Source organism: Mus caroli, unplaced genomic scaffold (genome assembly GCF_978045245.1).
Source record: "Mus caroli unplaced genomic scaffold, Mus_caroli_1 scaffold_13, whole genome shotgun sequence".
Taxonomy (NCBI): domain Eukaryota; kingdom Metazoa; phylum Chordata; class Mammalia; order Rodentia; family Muridae; genus Mus; species Mus caroli.
In genome coordinates this window covers 32935768-32947778 of record NW_028227268.1, presented here as the reverse complement: position 1 = coordinate 32947778, position 12011 = coordinate 32935768, and the positions used below count along the sequence as shown (strand labels likewise).

The following is a 12011-nucleotide window of genomic DNA, read 5'->3' as shown; positions in this document are numbered from 1 at the left end:
GATAAAAATAACATGCAAAAGTCAGTAGCCTTTCTATATACAAATAACAACCACACTTAAGAAAGAAATCAGGGAATCAACACTTGTTGAAATCGCCTTAAAAATGAAAATGGAGAAAATAAATTGAGCGCCATCAAGGAAGACATTGATGTTAGCCTCTGGCCTTCCACACATGTCACTACACACGTGAATACACATATATAATACCTATCTCACAATCCGAAGAAGGGAAATTATCTAACCAAGCAAGTGAAAAACTTGTTGAATAAAAACTTTAAGACTGAAGAAAGAAATTAAAGAGATATCAGAAGATGGAAAGATCTCCCATGCTCATGGGTCGGTAGGACTAATATTGTGAAAATGGCTGTCTTACAAAAATCAATCTACAGTGAATGCAATTCCTACCAGAATTTCAACACAGATCTTCACATAAATTGCAAAACATAGTCTTAAGCTTTATATGGAAACACAAAAAGCTCACAATAATGAAAACAATCCCTAATAATAATAAAAAAAATGCTGGGGGCATCACAATCCCAGATTTTAAGTTATATTGTGGAGTTACAGCAATAAAGTCAACATGATAGTGGCATAAAAATGTACATTGATCAACAGAATAGAAGATACAGATATAGTTCTACACATCTACAGACACCAGGAGTACACATGGGAGAAAAGAGAGTGTCTTTAGCAAGTCGGGATGATCAAATTGGATAGCTGCATTGTAGAAGACAGACAACAGATCCACATTTATTACCCTGTACAACTCCTCGTGGTTCAAGGACCTTAACCTAAGACCAGATAGCCTGAATCTGATAGAATAGAAACTGGGGAATAGGCATTGGCACAGAAAGGGACCTTCTGAACAAGAGCCCAATAGTGTAGGCATTAGACAAATCTTAATAAAATAAAAAGCAAGTAAATTACATTTCCAAATTGAGGAAGAGCTAATTTAATAATAAAACTAAGGAAAAAGAAAAAGTAGAGCTGCAGAGATGGCTCAGTGGATAAAGTGCTTGCTACACAACCATGAGGACCAGAGTTGAGAGCTCCAGAGCCTACCTAGAAGCCAGGCGGATGTGGTGCTCCTGTTGTAATCCCAGACCCTAGGAGGGTGAGATAGGGCAGCCCAAGGGCAAGCTGGCCAGCTAGACTAACTAATATGAGAGCTCCAGTTTCTGTAAGAGACCCTGCCTTAGAAAATAGAAGGGAGAACCATCTAGGTTCTCATTTGACATTAGCCTCTGGCCTTCCACACATATCCTACACATGTGAGCACACACACATATATAATACATATCACACCCATCCAAAGAAGGGGAATAAAAGATTCTAAAATTAAAATTTCTTGTCTGTAAAATAAGAAAATGGGCTGGAGAGATGGCTCAGCCGTGAAGCGCATTAGCTACTCTCACAGAGGGCCCAGGTTCAATTCTCAGCACCCAAATCCAGTTGCTCATAACTACATGGTGTAACTCCTGTTCAATGGGATTCAATAGCTTCTATCCTCTAACGGTACCCAACATGTGGTGTACATGCAGATGAAGAAGGACACATACATATGCACATTATAATAAATACAATTTTAGAAATGAGGAACAGGTTTCCTCATTTCCAAATGAGATATGTGCCAAAGGTCAAACCTGACTAGTAAGTAATGTTTGCATTTCAAGGTCAAGTGCATCCAACTCAGAAGTGTGGCCCTCATCCTTTGCATCCCTCCCTGAAGAGAAAGCATACGAATCCCAAACTTGGCCCAGAAACTTGTGGACCATGATTTATTATGAAGACATATATTATAAACCTTCAACAAACAGACATGACTATTGTCTCTCAGTTGTGCAAGCATCAAGAAAATAATGCTTTTGGCCAAAGCAGGCATAGATCAGTATCATAGTTAAAATGTTGTAATTTCTGATCTTTCATAATAAAAGTTACAGTTTAAAATATACAAATAAAATAGAAAATAAGCAAAACATAGATACTATGACTTAAAAAACAAACACCCAAGCAACAAATAAAGAGCCAAGTTCAATTATTCTCAGAGAAAATGCAGAAATACATATATTGAAAAACCACTTCTTTATGCATGCATTTATATGCATAAATAAATGATTATATACAATCCATAAATATGTGTATGTGTGTGTATTTTGCCTGCACACATGAGTACATGAATACAGTGCCCCGAAGGCCAGAAGAGGTTTTCAAATGCCCTGGGTCTGGAGTTACAGATGGTTATGAGCCATCATGTGGTGCTGGGAATGAATGTGGGTCCTCTAAAAGAGCAATCAGTGCTCTTATTCACTGAGACATCTCTCTGGCTTAAAAGCAACATGATTGTATTTGTATAGCTCTGTGTCTTAGTTCAGATGAAGTCAATGATTTAGAAAATGAAATAAAACACAGGTATAGCTAACACCCCTTTCTCATGAAAATCAAAATAAAGTGGCAAGCTAGAAATAAAATAAAGCTTTGTTACTTTGATCAAGAGAACCTATTGGAAACCTCCCAGTGGACAGTATATTGAATGGCAACGTTTTAGATAGAATTTGTCAAAAGCAGACAGACACAAGAGAAAAATAATCAATGCTCTCTATCCAGGGTTTTCTATCCAGTGTGAAGGGAATTAGAATTGATGCACATCAATGATGGGTATGGTGGTTTGAATATGCTTGGCTCAGGGAGTGGCACTATTAGGAAGTGTGACCTTGTTGGAGTAGGTGTGGCCTTGTTGGTGGAAGTGTGTCACTGTCAGGGGTGGGCTTTGAGACACGCCATTCTAACCACATGGGAGCCAGTCTTCTCCTAGCAGCCTTCAGATGAAGGTGTAGAACTCTCAGCTCCTTCTGTGCCATTTCTACTTCCTGCACATACTACCATGCTCCCACCTTGATAATGGACTGAACCTCTGAACCTGTAAGCCAGTCCCAATTAAATGTTTTCCTTATAAGAGTTGCCTTGGTCATGGTGTCTGTTCACAACAGTAAAACCCTAACCAAGACACTGGGAGATTAAAAAAAAATGCTAGGAAAGAAGAGACAAAAGTATGAGTCATGAAGATTTGATAAGTAAAATTCTTATGAGATGTCAGACAATGTATTGAAACAGAAAAGCTAATAGATATTTTAATAAAGTTGTTAAGTAAAAATTTAAACATTAGCGTTATTCTACTGATAACCACTTAGAGAAAAAAAATCTTGAAAATAAAGTTTACTCATAATAGTCACAAATATTGGGGAATACATGGAGTACAAAATCCTTCAGGATGTATGGAATATCCACAGAAAGAAAACAGTTATACTGCCCTACACACATACAAACCCAACCTAATCAGACAAACATGCTCATAGATAAGAAATCTCTCCCTATTAGGAAGACAATGTAAGCCCAGGAAGATTTTAAAAGCTGAATTTGACAAGTTAATTTATTGGAAAGGAAAATGTGTGTAACATGAAAGACATTTTGAAATAGATTACCAGGAGGAAGGATTTTGCCTAATATATTAAAATACACTATAAATTTACTTAATGGTATTAGATAAAGACAAACAAATGGCAGTATGTATGAATGCATAGAGCCTCCTTCTGGTTAACAATTTTAGAAAAAAAACCCTTGTGATAGGTAAGATAGAGGCATGTATGAATGTTAAGATTGTAGCTTGGTATACTAGAAAAAAGTTAATGCAAACCAACCAACAAACAAACAAACAAACAAAGCAATGGGACTGAATCAGCTGGTAAATGATCTTGCCACTAAGCCTCATGACCTGGTTTGACCCCGGGGACTTACATGGTGTAAGGAGAGAACTGACCTCTGAAAGCTATCGCCTGGCCTCTACAAGTATACATGTTGTGGCATGTGCATGCATATGTATGTGTGTGTGTTTGTGTGTGTGTGCACACACACCCACAAAATAAATAGATGTTAAAAAAAAACAACAACCAATAACCTATGTCTGTCAGTAGGAGAAAAGCTACACTCTTGTCTGTGGCCTGAAAACATTATACAAATGATAAAAACATAAGAAAGATGATCTAAATGCATTAACCTGGAAATAAATATAGTGTATTGGGAGCTGAAAAAAAATGATCACTACGTTGAAAAAAGACAGTCTCCTTGTAGGGACACGCAAATGGTGTGTTACGGCTTAGATCTTAAATATCCCCCATGGTTCCCACTCTAGAATGATCACCAGCTTGTGGTGTTAGTGGGAAGTGGCAGAACCTTTAGGAGATGAGAACCTTTGGGAGGTGAGGGAAATTTATGAGCTAACAGAAACTTTAGAAGGTGAGAGAACCTTTAAGAGGCAAGACCAGTAAGAAACCACTAAGGTCATGGAGATAGGGCATGGCTTTGAAACGCTGCCTTTTTCTTTCTGATTTCTTTTGCTTCCTGGTTTCTGTTAGGTGAGCAGGTAACAGAGCTGGATGACTATGGACTGAAATCGCTGGAATGGGAAGCCCAGCTAAACCATCTCCTCCTTTTAAGCTGATTCCCTCGAGCATTTTGTCACGGTTATGGAGAGCTGACTAATAGAGTGTAGCAATATTTATACGAGATCACACGATGCTAGAAACATTTGGGTATATAGTCATTTGTCACTTATCCTCGGGGATACATTCTGAGAGGGTGTTATTGAGTCAATTCCCCTTTGTATGAACAGCTACCTCTCGGGATGATATAGTCATGTAGGACCTCCGTGGTCCAGGCAGCCTGCATCTGACTGAAGCACCACCATCATCCATTATGTGGCACAGGACTGCATGCTTATGTTCATCAACAAAGAATCTGTAGAGATCTACATCGAAGTCACAGACTTGAGTTTTGTGGTAGGGATGTGGGACTTTAGGAAGGGTGAAGGACTCTTATATATATATATATATATATATATATATATATATATATATATGTATGTATATACATATATGTATATATATAAATAAAAATAAATATATGAGATATATATCACTATATTATTTGAAGGCTAATTTAGAAAAAAAAACCCAACTGATCAAAATACCCCAAAGAAAAGCAACTCTTTAAGTATGGGAGAAGACTTAAAGGAAATTTATAAGATTGTTGGTGAGCATGGTTCCTGACACCATAACAATGTGTGAAGGAAAATGGGATAACGAAGGCCCAGAGACCTTCACAGCGCAGACATGAGGCTCTTGCACACAGTGGCTTTCCAGTCTCTTGGTCCTCTCATTCACTGGACTTTCTAAGTTCTCCATCATCCATTAAATCCCTCAATTCACTTTTAAAAAACAGATTTATTTATTTATTTTATGTATTAATGAGTACACTGTCACTCTCTTCAGACATATCAGAAGAGGGCATAAGATCCCACTACAGATGGTTGTGAGCCACCACGTGGGTGCTAGGAATTGAACTCAGGCCCTCTGGAACAGCAGTCAGTGCTCTTGACCGCTGAGCCATCTCTCCAACCCCCTCAACTTACTTTTTTACCTGTGTACTTAAATAAAAGGGAAGGAAGCAAGCAAGCGATCCCTTGGGGCATGGATCTTCTGGGTATAACATTTTCTGCCCTTCTTACTGTTTTCATCAGTCATCTTTCCCTCTCTGAAATCAAATCTGTCCAGGGATTGCTTTCTTCAAGACATTCTAGCAGGGCTTTGCTCTAGTAACCAAGATAGCTAGCAGCTTTGTGCTTATGCTTGGATTAGTTCTTCAATTAAACACAGAAAATCGTTACGTTCTTTAATTGTTCACATTTCTTGTTAGATAAATGCCCTGGAAACCACAAGGTACAAGATGGCGAAAGGTAATGGTAGTGAAAGGATAATGGTAGTGAAAGGAATGGGAACACCAAACCATGGGCATGTGTGGCACAAGTCAGCTTCTTCTCTAGTCTTGGAGGAAGGTGATCACGAATTCTCATCACGGTAACGCTATTGATCAGCTGAGAGGTTTCCTGAGCGTATGGTGGACTACTCCCTCCTGGAAGCAGATCTGCCCCCTGACTTTTTTTGACTTCTTTTCCTCCTGAGAAAGGACCTGGAGGTGGTGGTTGGTAGAGGCACCAGCAGATAGGCTACGCGCTCCTAGAAGGTGCCGGCAATTTCTATGAGAGGAAATGCTTGCTTTGCCAAGCAATGGGAGAAAATCAAAAGCAGCCAAGCAATTCAATGATAGGACTAGACATCAGGACTCTTTTCTCTGTGCTAAATATTGAACTCAGAGCCTTATGTATCCCAGGCAAGCAGCTTCCCACTGAGGTATCCTAGGCAAGCAGCTGCCCACTGAGTTGTATCCACATTCCTTGTTTTTTGAAACAAGATATCATTGTATATGCCAGGCTGGCTTTGAACTCACTGCTTAGCCCAGGCTGTTATGGATGCTCCTGCTTTTATCTCCTGGGTGCTAGGATTACAGGAGTGTGACAGCCTAGGAGTGTGGTTTCTAATTTCTCAGGGAACAATGTGGGAGAGAGGCAGGGAAGGACATGCCTACAGGTATGGTAGCACTCACAGGTTGTATTACCTATTGGAGCATCTTGTAATTAGCAAGCCACAGGTCTCACAGGTCTCACCGGTGTCAGGCAGAGAGAGAGAGAGAGAGAGAGAGAGAGAGAGAGAGAGAGAGAGAGAGAGAGAGAGAGAGAGAGAGAACAGAGAGAGAATGAGACAGAGACATGGAAAAATACGACAGAGACAGAGAGAAACATAGAAGGATAGAGAGATAGAAAGACACAACCAAAGAGACAGAAAGAGAGACAGAACAGGGAGAGAGACAGAGACAGAGACAGTGAGGAAAAAAGAGAGGATAAAGAAAGAGAGAGAGAGAGAGAAAGAGAGAGAGAGACAGAGAGAGACAGGGAGAGATTTTATGACAGCAGAGATTTAACAGGTAACTGCACCTGTTACAAGATACTGCCTTTTATCTGTCCAAGCTCCAATTCCCTCATCCTAACCCTGCAAGGAGCAAGGAAATCACTTTGAAAATGCATTCCATTTTGGCCTGCAAAATAGAAATAGCATGTAATCTCCAAATGAGGAGATCAGGCCAGTTACCCAAGTATATGAGAAGGAAAATGTTGAACAAGGCTCTGGCAATAGTTCAACCCCTCAGAGCATCTGTGACAACTCTAGCTGCTCTTTCTAAACCATGGAAACTGGTGAGATAAGGCAGAAGGATGAAAAGACCCTGCATCCAAGGAGGAAACAGCCCCATCTTACTGAAGTTGGTGAAAACACAGACAGGAGAACCCAGTGGTTTTCATGGAGAACCATTTTCCTGGCTTTTAAGCTGTAATAGACACCTTTAATCTCCCACAAGTAGATGGCAGTTGGCCTGGTGCAAGACTCTGGAGTCTTAAGAAGGCTCCCAAAGAGATGCTCTACAAAAGACTTCTGTATATACACAGATTCCTCAAAACCATGCTGATGAATGTAAACAGATGGGCAATAGAAAGAGCCAGATTCCCGCCCCCCCCCCCCCCAATATACATTGGCTGAAGCATGAAGGGAGAAAACATTTAGTTGTTGAGATATGCCTGAGGTTTTGCTGAGCCCAGAAATTCTGGAGCATAGGGTGAGCGAGGCCATTCTTTGCCAAACCCCAAATACTGCAGGGTTAAGCCTTCCCTAGAAGCAATTAGATAATTGTCCTTGCATTCTGTGAATTTCTCAGTTGTTTTGCCTTCTTCTCTTCTTCTTCTTCTTCTTCTTCTTCTTCTTCTTCTTCTTCTTCTTCTTCTTCTTCTTCTTCTTCTTCTTCTTCTTCTTGTTCTTCTTCTTCTTCTTGTTCTTGTTCTTGTTCTTCTTCTTCTTGTTCTTCTTCTTCTTCTTCTTCTTCTTCTTCTTCTTCTTCTTCTTCTTCTTCTTCTTCTTCTTCTTCTTCTCCTCCTCCTTTTCTCCTTTCCTCCTCCTCCTCTTTCCTCCTTCTCCTCTTTCCTCCTCCTCCTCCTCTTCCTCCTCCTCTTTCCTCCTCCTCCTCTTTCCTCCTCCTCCTCTTTCTCCTCCTCTTTCTCCTCCTCTTCCTCCTCCTCCTCCTCTTCCTCCTCCTCTTTCCTCCTCCTCCTCCTCCTCTTTCCTCCTCCTCTTTCCCCCTCCTCTTCCTCCTCCTCTTCCTCCTCCTCCTCCTCTTCCTCCTCCTCCTCCTCCACCTTCCTCCTCCTCCTCCTTCTTCAAGCAAACAAAATAATTGTCTTTGTCTTGGGGTAATTTCCCTAAGATTTTCACAATTAATTACTTCAACCCCTGAATTAAAAACTGCCCATCTGTCTCTGCGGACACAGTAGGCTGCCAGCTGCTTTAAATAACCCTTCAGAGCGATCAGGTTAAGGGCTCCATTTATGTCCTTAGAAATTAGCGCAAGGAAGCCAGATTCACAACGCAGCAGACAATTCTATTTATAATGCTTAATTAATCCTCTCCAGTTACTCACAGAGCTCTGTTGCAACCTTTCATTTCCCACCTCACCCAAAGGCTTCCCAAGAGAAGAGTTAAAAAAAAGTGTGAATGCTGGTAGAATTTGCTGGGGTTTTGGTTAAGTATGAAAGAGCTGGGCAAATTGGCTCCTGATAGCTTACTAATCACATAAAAGATGGAATGTCAAGTTGGGCGGCATGGGTGAAAGAGTCATCAAAATCCTGAGCTGGCGAGAGGGAGAGAGAAAAAGGAGGGGCTGTCCATGCTTAACCCTGTTGGCCCACCCTAACTCTGTGTCCTGGCCAGTAAGACAATAAAGAAGAAACACTGAGCTGGTTCAAAGGATTAGTCTCAGGTGCCTTCTATGCATTCGCTCAAGGTTCTATGCACTTCAAGACCTTCTTCTATGCACAGCTTTTGATGGTCTAAGTTGCCTTTTCTTTGACACAGAAAATCCAATGATAACCAAGTCAACCTATTTGCAGTCTCTTACCTTAGCTATTGCAAATAGAGTCAACTGGGCAGTTCCAAGCACCCAGAAAGCTATCCTGTCTGCAGAGATACACAGTGTACTCCTGGGAAGAAGAAAGGAAGGCGTGTGCTCTAGGTAGATAGTTTCACAGGTAGAGAGAGTGGTAGGGACTTGAACACACAGCTTCCCATTCACCAGCACCCTGGAGCATGTGTAGAGAGCATCACGGGGCCTTTCTGCATGCCCACGGAGATCAGAAAATCGACAGATTACCTTTCCTTTCCCACATTCGAGTGTGCCCAGAATGTAGTGATTCTGGCTCTTTGGTGACCCCCTAGGCAAACTCTATAATTTATCATCCTGGTGCAGGTAAAGTGAGGATAAACAGCGCTGCTTCATGACCTAGCTGTGAGGACCAAGGAGTGACATACAGGCTCAAGCAGTGCTTAACACACAGCAGGTGCTGTGTATGGGGCTGGCTGGCTTCGCGGCGTCCCGCCATGTTTTCCTCCTATGGGCCCTTCCTGTCCTTCACCAGTGTTGTTGCTATAGCTGGCTTTCGCTTGCTTCTGAACAGTTCTCTCATTGATTTTTTTTTTTTAAAATTCTAAATCCCCATCAGCCTCCCCTAGTCCATCATACACACAAACAACACTTCATACACCTCCTTGTGATCTGGTCCCTGTCTTATCCAATGGCTCTCAACAGCTCATTGAACGAAGTCTTAACTTCTAGGCTTCTATTTCAATTCCTTTTCCTCTCTACTACTCCAGAGGAGCCAGGGTATTATTTCCCATACCCTCTGAGTTTCTCCTCCTCTAACTGTTCTGGTACTCCTTTGCATGGGTAGCTGAATTCTCTGTTGTCTCCATGTAGAATTTACATTGGCCCCAATATCTCCCTCCAGCTCCCATCTGTCCTTCAAAACCAAGTATCTTGGTGACTTTACTGACCATGCCACCATCCTACCATTATCTTCTTTTTTGAACCCAGTGACTGTCACTGGGGATAGAGTGGTCAGTTTCCATGCTTACTGCTCCCCCTATTGATACGCCACACATCAGCCTTCCTGCTCCACAGATCAGCTCTGTTTTCCCCCTATGACCCTTATCACTGCCTGATGCTCTGTAGAAAAAAATCTGCTGCAGACACGAACAAGGCATTTGCCGAGGGAATGACAGCCTGGTCCTGTTCAATATCCCTGTGACTTATCCTCAGTCGCCTCCCTGAATCTTCACAGTGATGTGTGTGGCTCGATTTTGACTTCAAAAGTAAAAGGGGTTAAAAAAAAACCAATCTCACCAGTGTGAAACCAAGCACACAACATGCGCAATCCATCCCCACGCCCCAGATACCTTTCCAGGAAGGAGCAGGGAGAGAAAATGGAGAGCTGAGTACCTTTGTACCTGGTCACTACGGCTGCGTTGACACTGAGGGGCTCTTGAAAGCTCACTGTGAGGGATGTGCTGCTGCTTACCATGAGACAGGCATTGGCTGGCACCTCTGGGGCTCCTGGCACAGAGGGGAGAAAACCATCGGCATGTTAGCTTCTCAAACTCTTCCCAAACATATTTCTGCCTCCTTAAAGGGTAGAGGAAGGTCTGCCCCTCTCCACTTTATTCTCTTGAGACAGGGTCTCTCATCGAGCCCTGAGCTAGACAGGTAGTCTAAAAGCTAAGCCATCCTCCTGCCCTCTGCTCTGCCGCAGTGCTGGACCTATGGGTGGTGTGGCCACGCCTGGATTTTTATTTGAGTGCTAGGGATCCAAATCTGGGTCCTCGTGGAGCCGTCTCCACAGCTCTTACACTTGGCACTTAACTCTGTCCCAGGGTCTGCTCATTTGCTTGGACATCTTCTGAGGCTTTTAAAAAATGGGACCGACTTTTCTCTTTCTACTTGAAAGTTAAACTTACAATCCTTTTAGTTGCTTAAATAAAATCTTTTAGAATGAGAGCTTAGTGCTCTGCAAGCGTTTTGAGTGGTACATTGTAGTTTTAATGAAATCTTCTGGGATAAGATAAAAATATTATAGAATCCAAGCTTAGTGTTTCAGAAACAACTGAGCTGTGTATGTGCTTACACCCGGGGCTTCACTCAGCAGCATTCTGCACTGCCAATAAGTATTATCCTGAACTGTCTTACCCAAGCAAAAGGAGCTGGTACAAAGAATGGAAATGCAGATAAAAGCAGAATTCATGGGCCTGTTGGCTATCTTTCTCTGTTGTATTAAGTTCAGTTTATGGTTCTCTATTAAAAAAAATAGTAGAGAATGGAAAACACCTTAATCTTGAACTTGAAGCAGAAGCTGGACAAATAGGCAAATAAATATTTTTCCAACTTCACATCTCAAAATATAGCCACTTAGGCCATCAGACCATTGGGTCATTAGGCATTAGGGCGTAGCTGTGGGAAGTGCTAGATGACTGGGGATGTGGTGGAGGGAGGCCAGAAAGCACCCAGAGCTCAAGGCTGTGGCCAGAGAACCAATCAGGAGCCAGAAAGTCAAGCAAGACAAAAGATCCATTTACAGCCTCCCAGAGCTCTGGCCCCAAACAGGCTGACAACAGTCATCTACGGCTGGAGAGTTGAAAAATGAAATCAGTAAAAGACCTGTCTGTCTCAAACCAAAGCTCAGTCTCATAGCGTGCCCCCAGCCTCTTGCATCTACTCACGGGCATGTTCGAAGCCAGTTTTCATGCGTCGGTAGAGCCGGTACCTCCACTCCCAGGCCTTCAGCTGCTTCTCCTTCTCTGTGTTGTCCAGGGTGAAGCCTTCATTCTCCACCTGTGCAGACAGCTCACTCACCCTGTCCTGGGCCTCCTGGACTAGTGTGTTGAGATGCATCGCTCGGCTCTCCAGGCTGACAACTGGGAGAAAAATAGACAGAATGACAGCTCTCCTTGGGAAGTGCAGTGACTTAGGCTGGGTCTCTCCTGGTTTGAAAAACTCTTGAGACCCTGGGATCTGTTTCTTATCAACAACCTTCTATGATAAGGCCTAAATTACATTCACTATTTAGTGGCAAATTCATCAAATTAAGACATTCCCATTGCTCCTTGGTCATCTTGTCACATGCTTCCCAGTGAGCTCCTTTGGTATACTTAGTCATGTTTGTATTGGTGACATTTGGAGGGACAAACACC

At 42.2% G+C, this 12011-nt stretch overlaps 1 protein-coding gene across 1 annotated transcript in view; it reads right to left on the bottom strand.

Moving 5' to 3' along the window:
- Positions 1–12011, bottom strand: part of Ankfn1 (ankyrin repeat and fibronectin type III domain containing 1) — a 251159-nt gene that overhangs the window by 111399 nt on the left and 127749 nt on the right. Inside the window, exons 5-6 of the mRNA XM_021177915.2 lie at positions 11541–11735; positions 10267–10380 (exon numbers count right to left, since the gene is read on the bottom strand). Coding sequence (XP_021033574.2) covers positions 10267–10380; positions 11541–11735 — 309 coding nt within the window. The remainder of the gene's footprint in view (positions 1–10266; positions 10381–11540; positions 11736–12011) is intronic.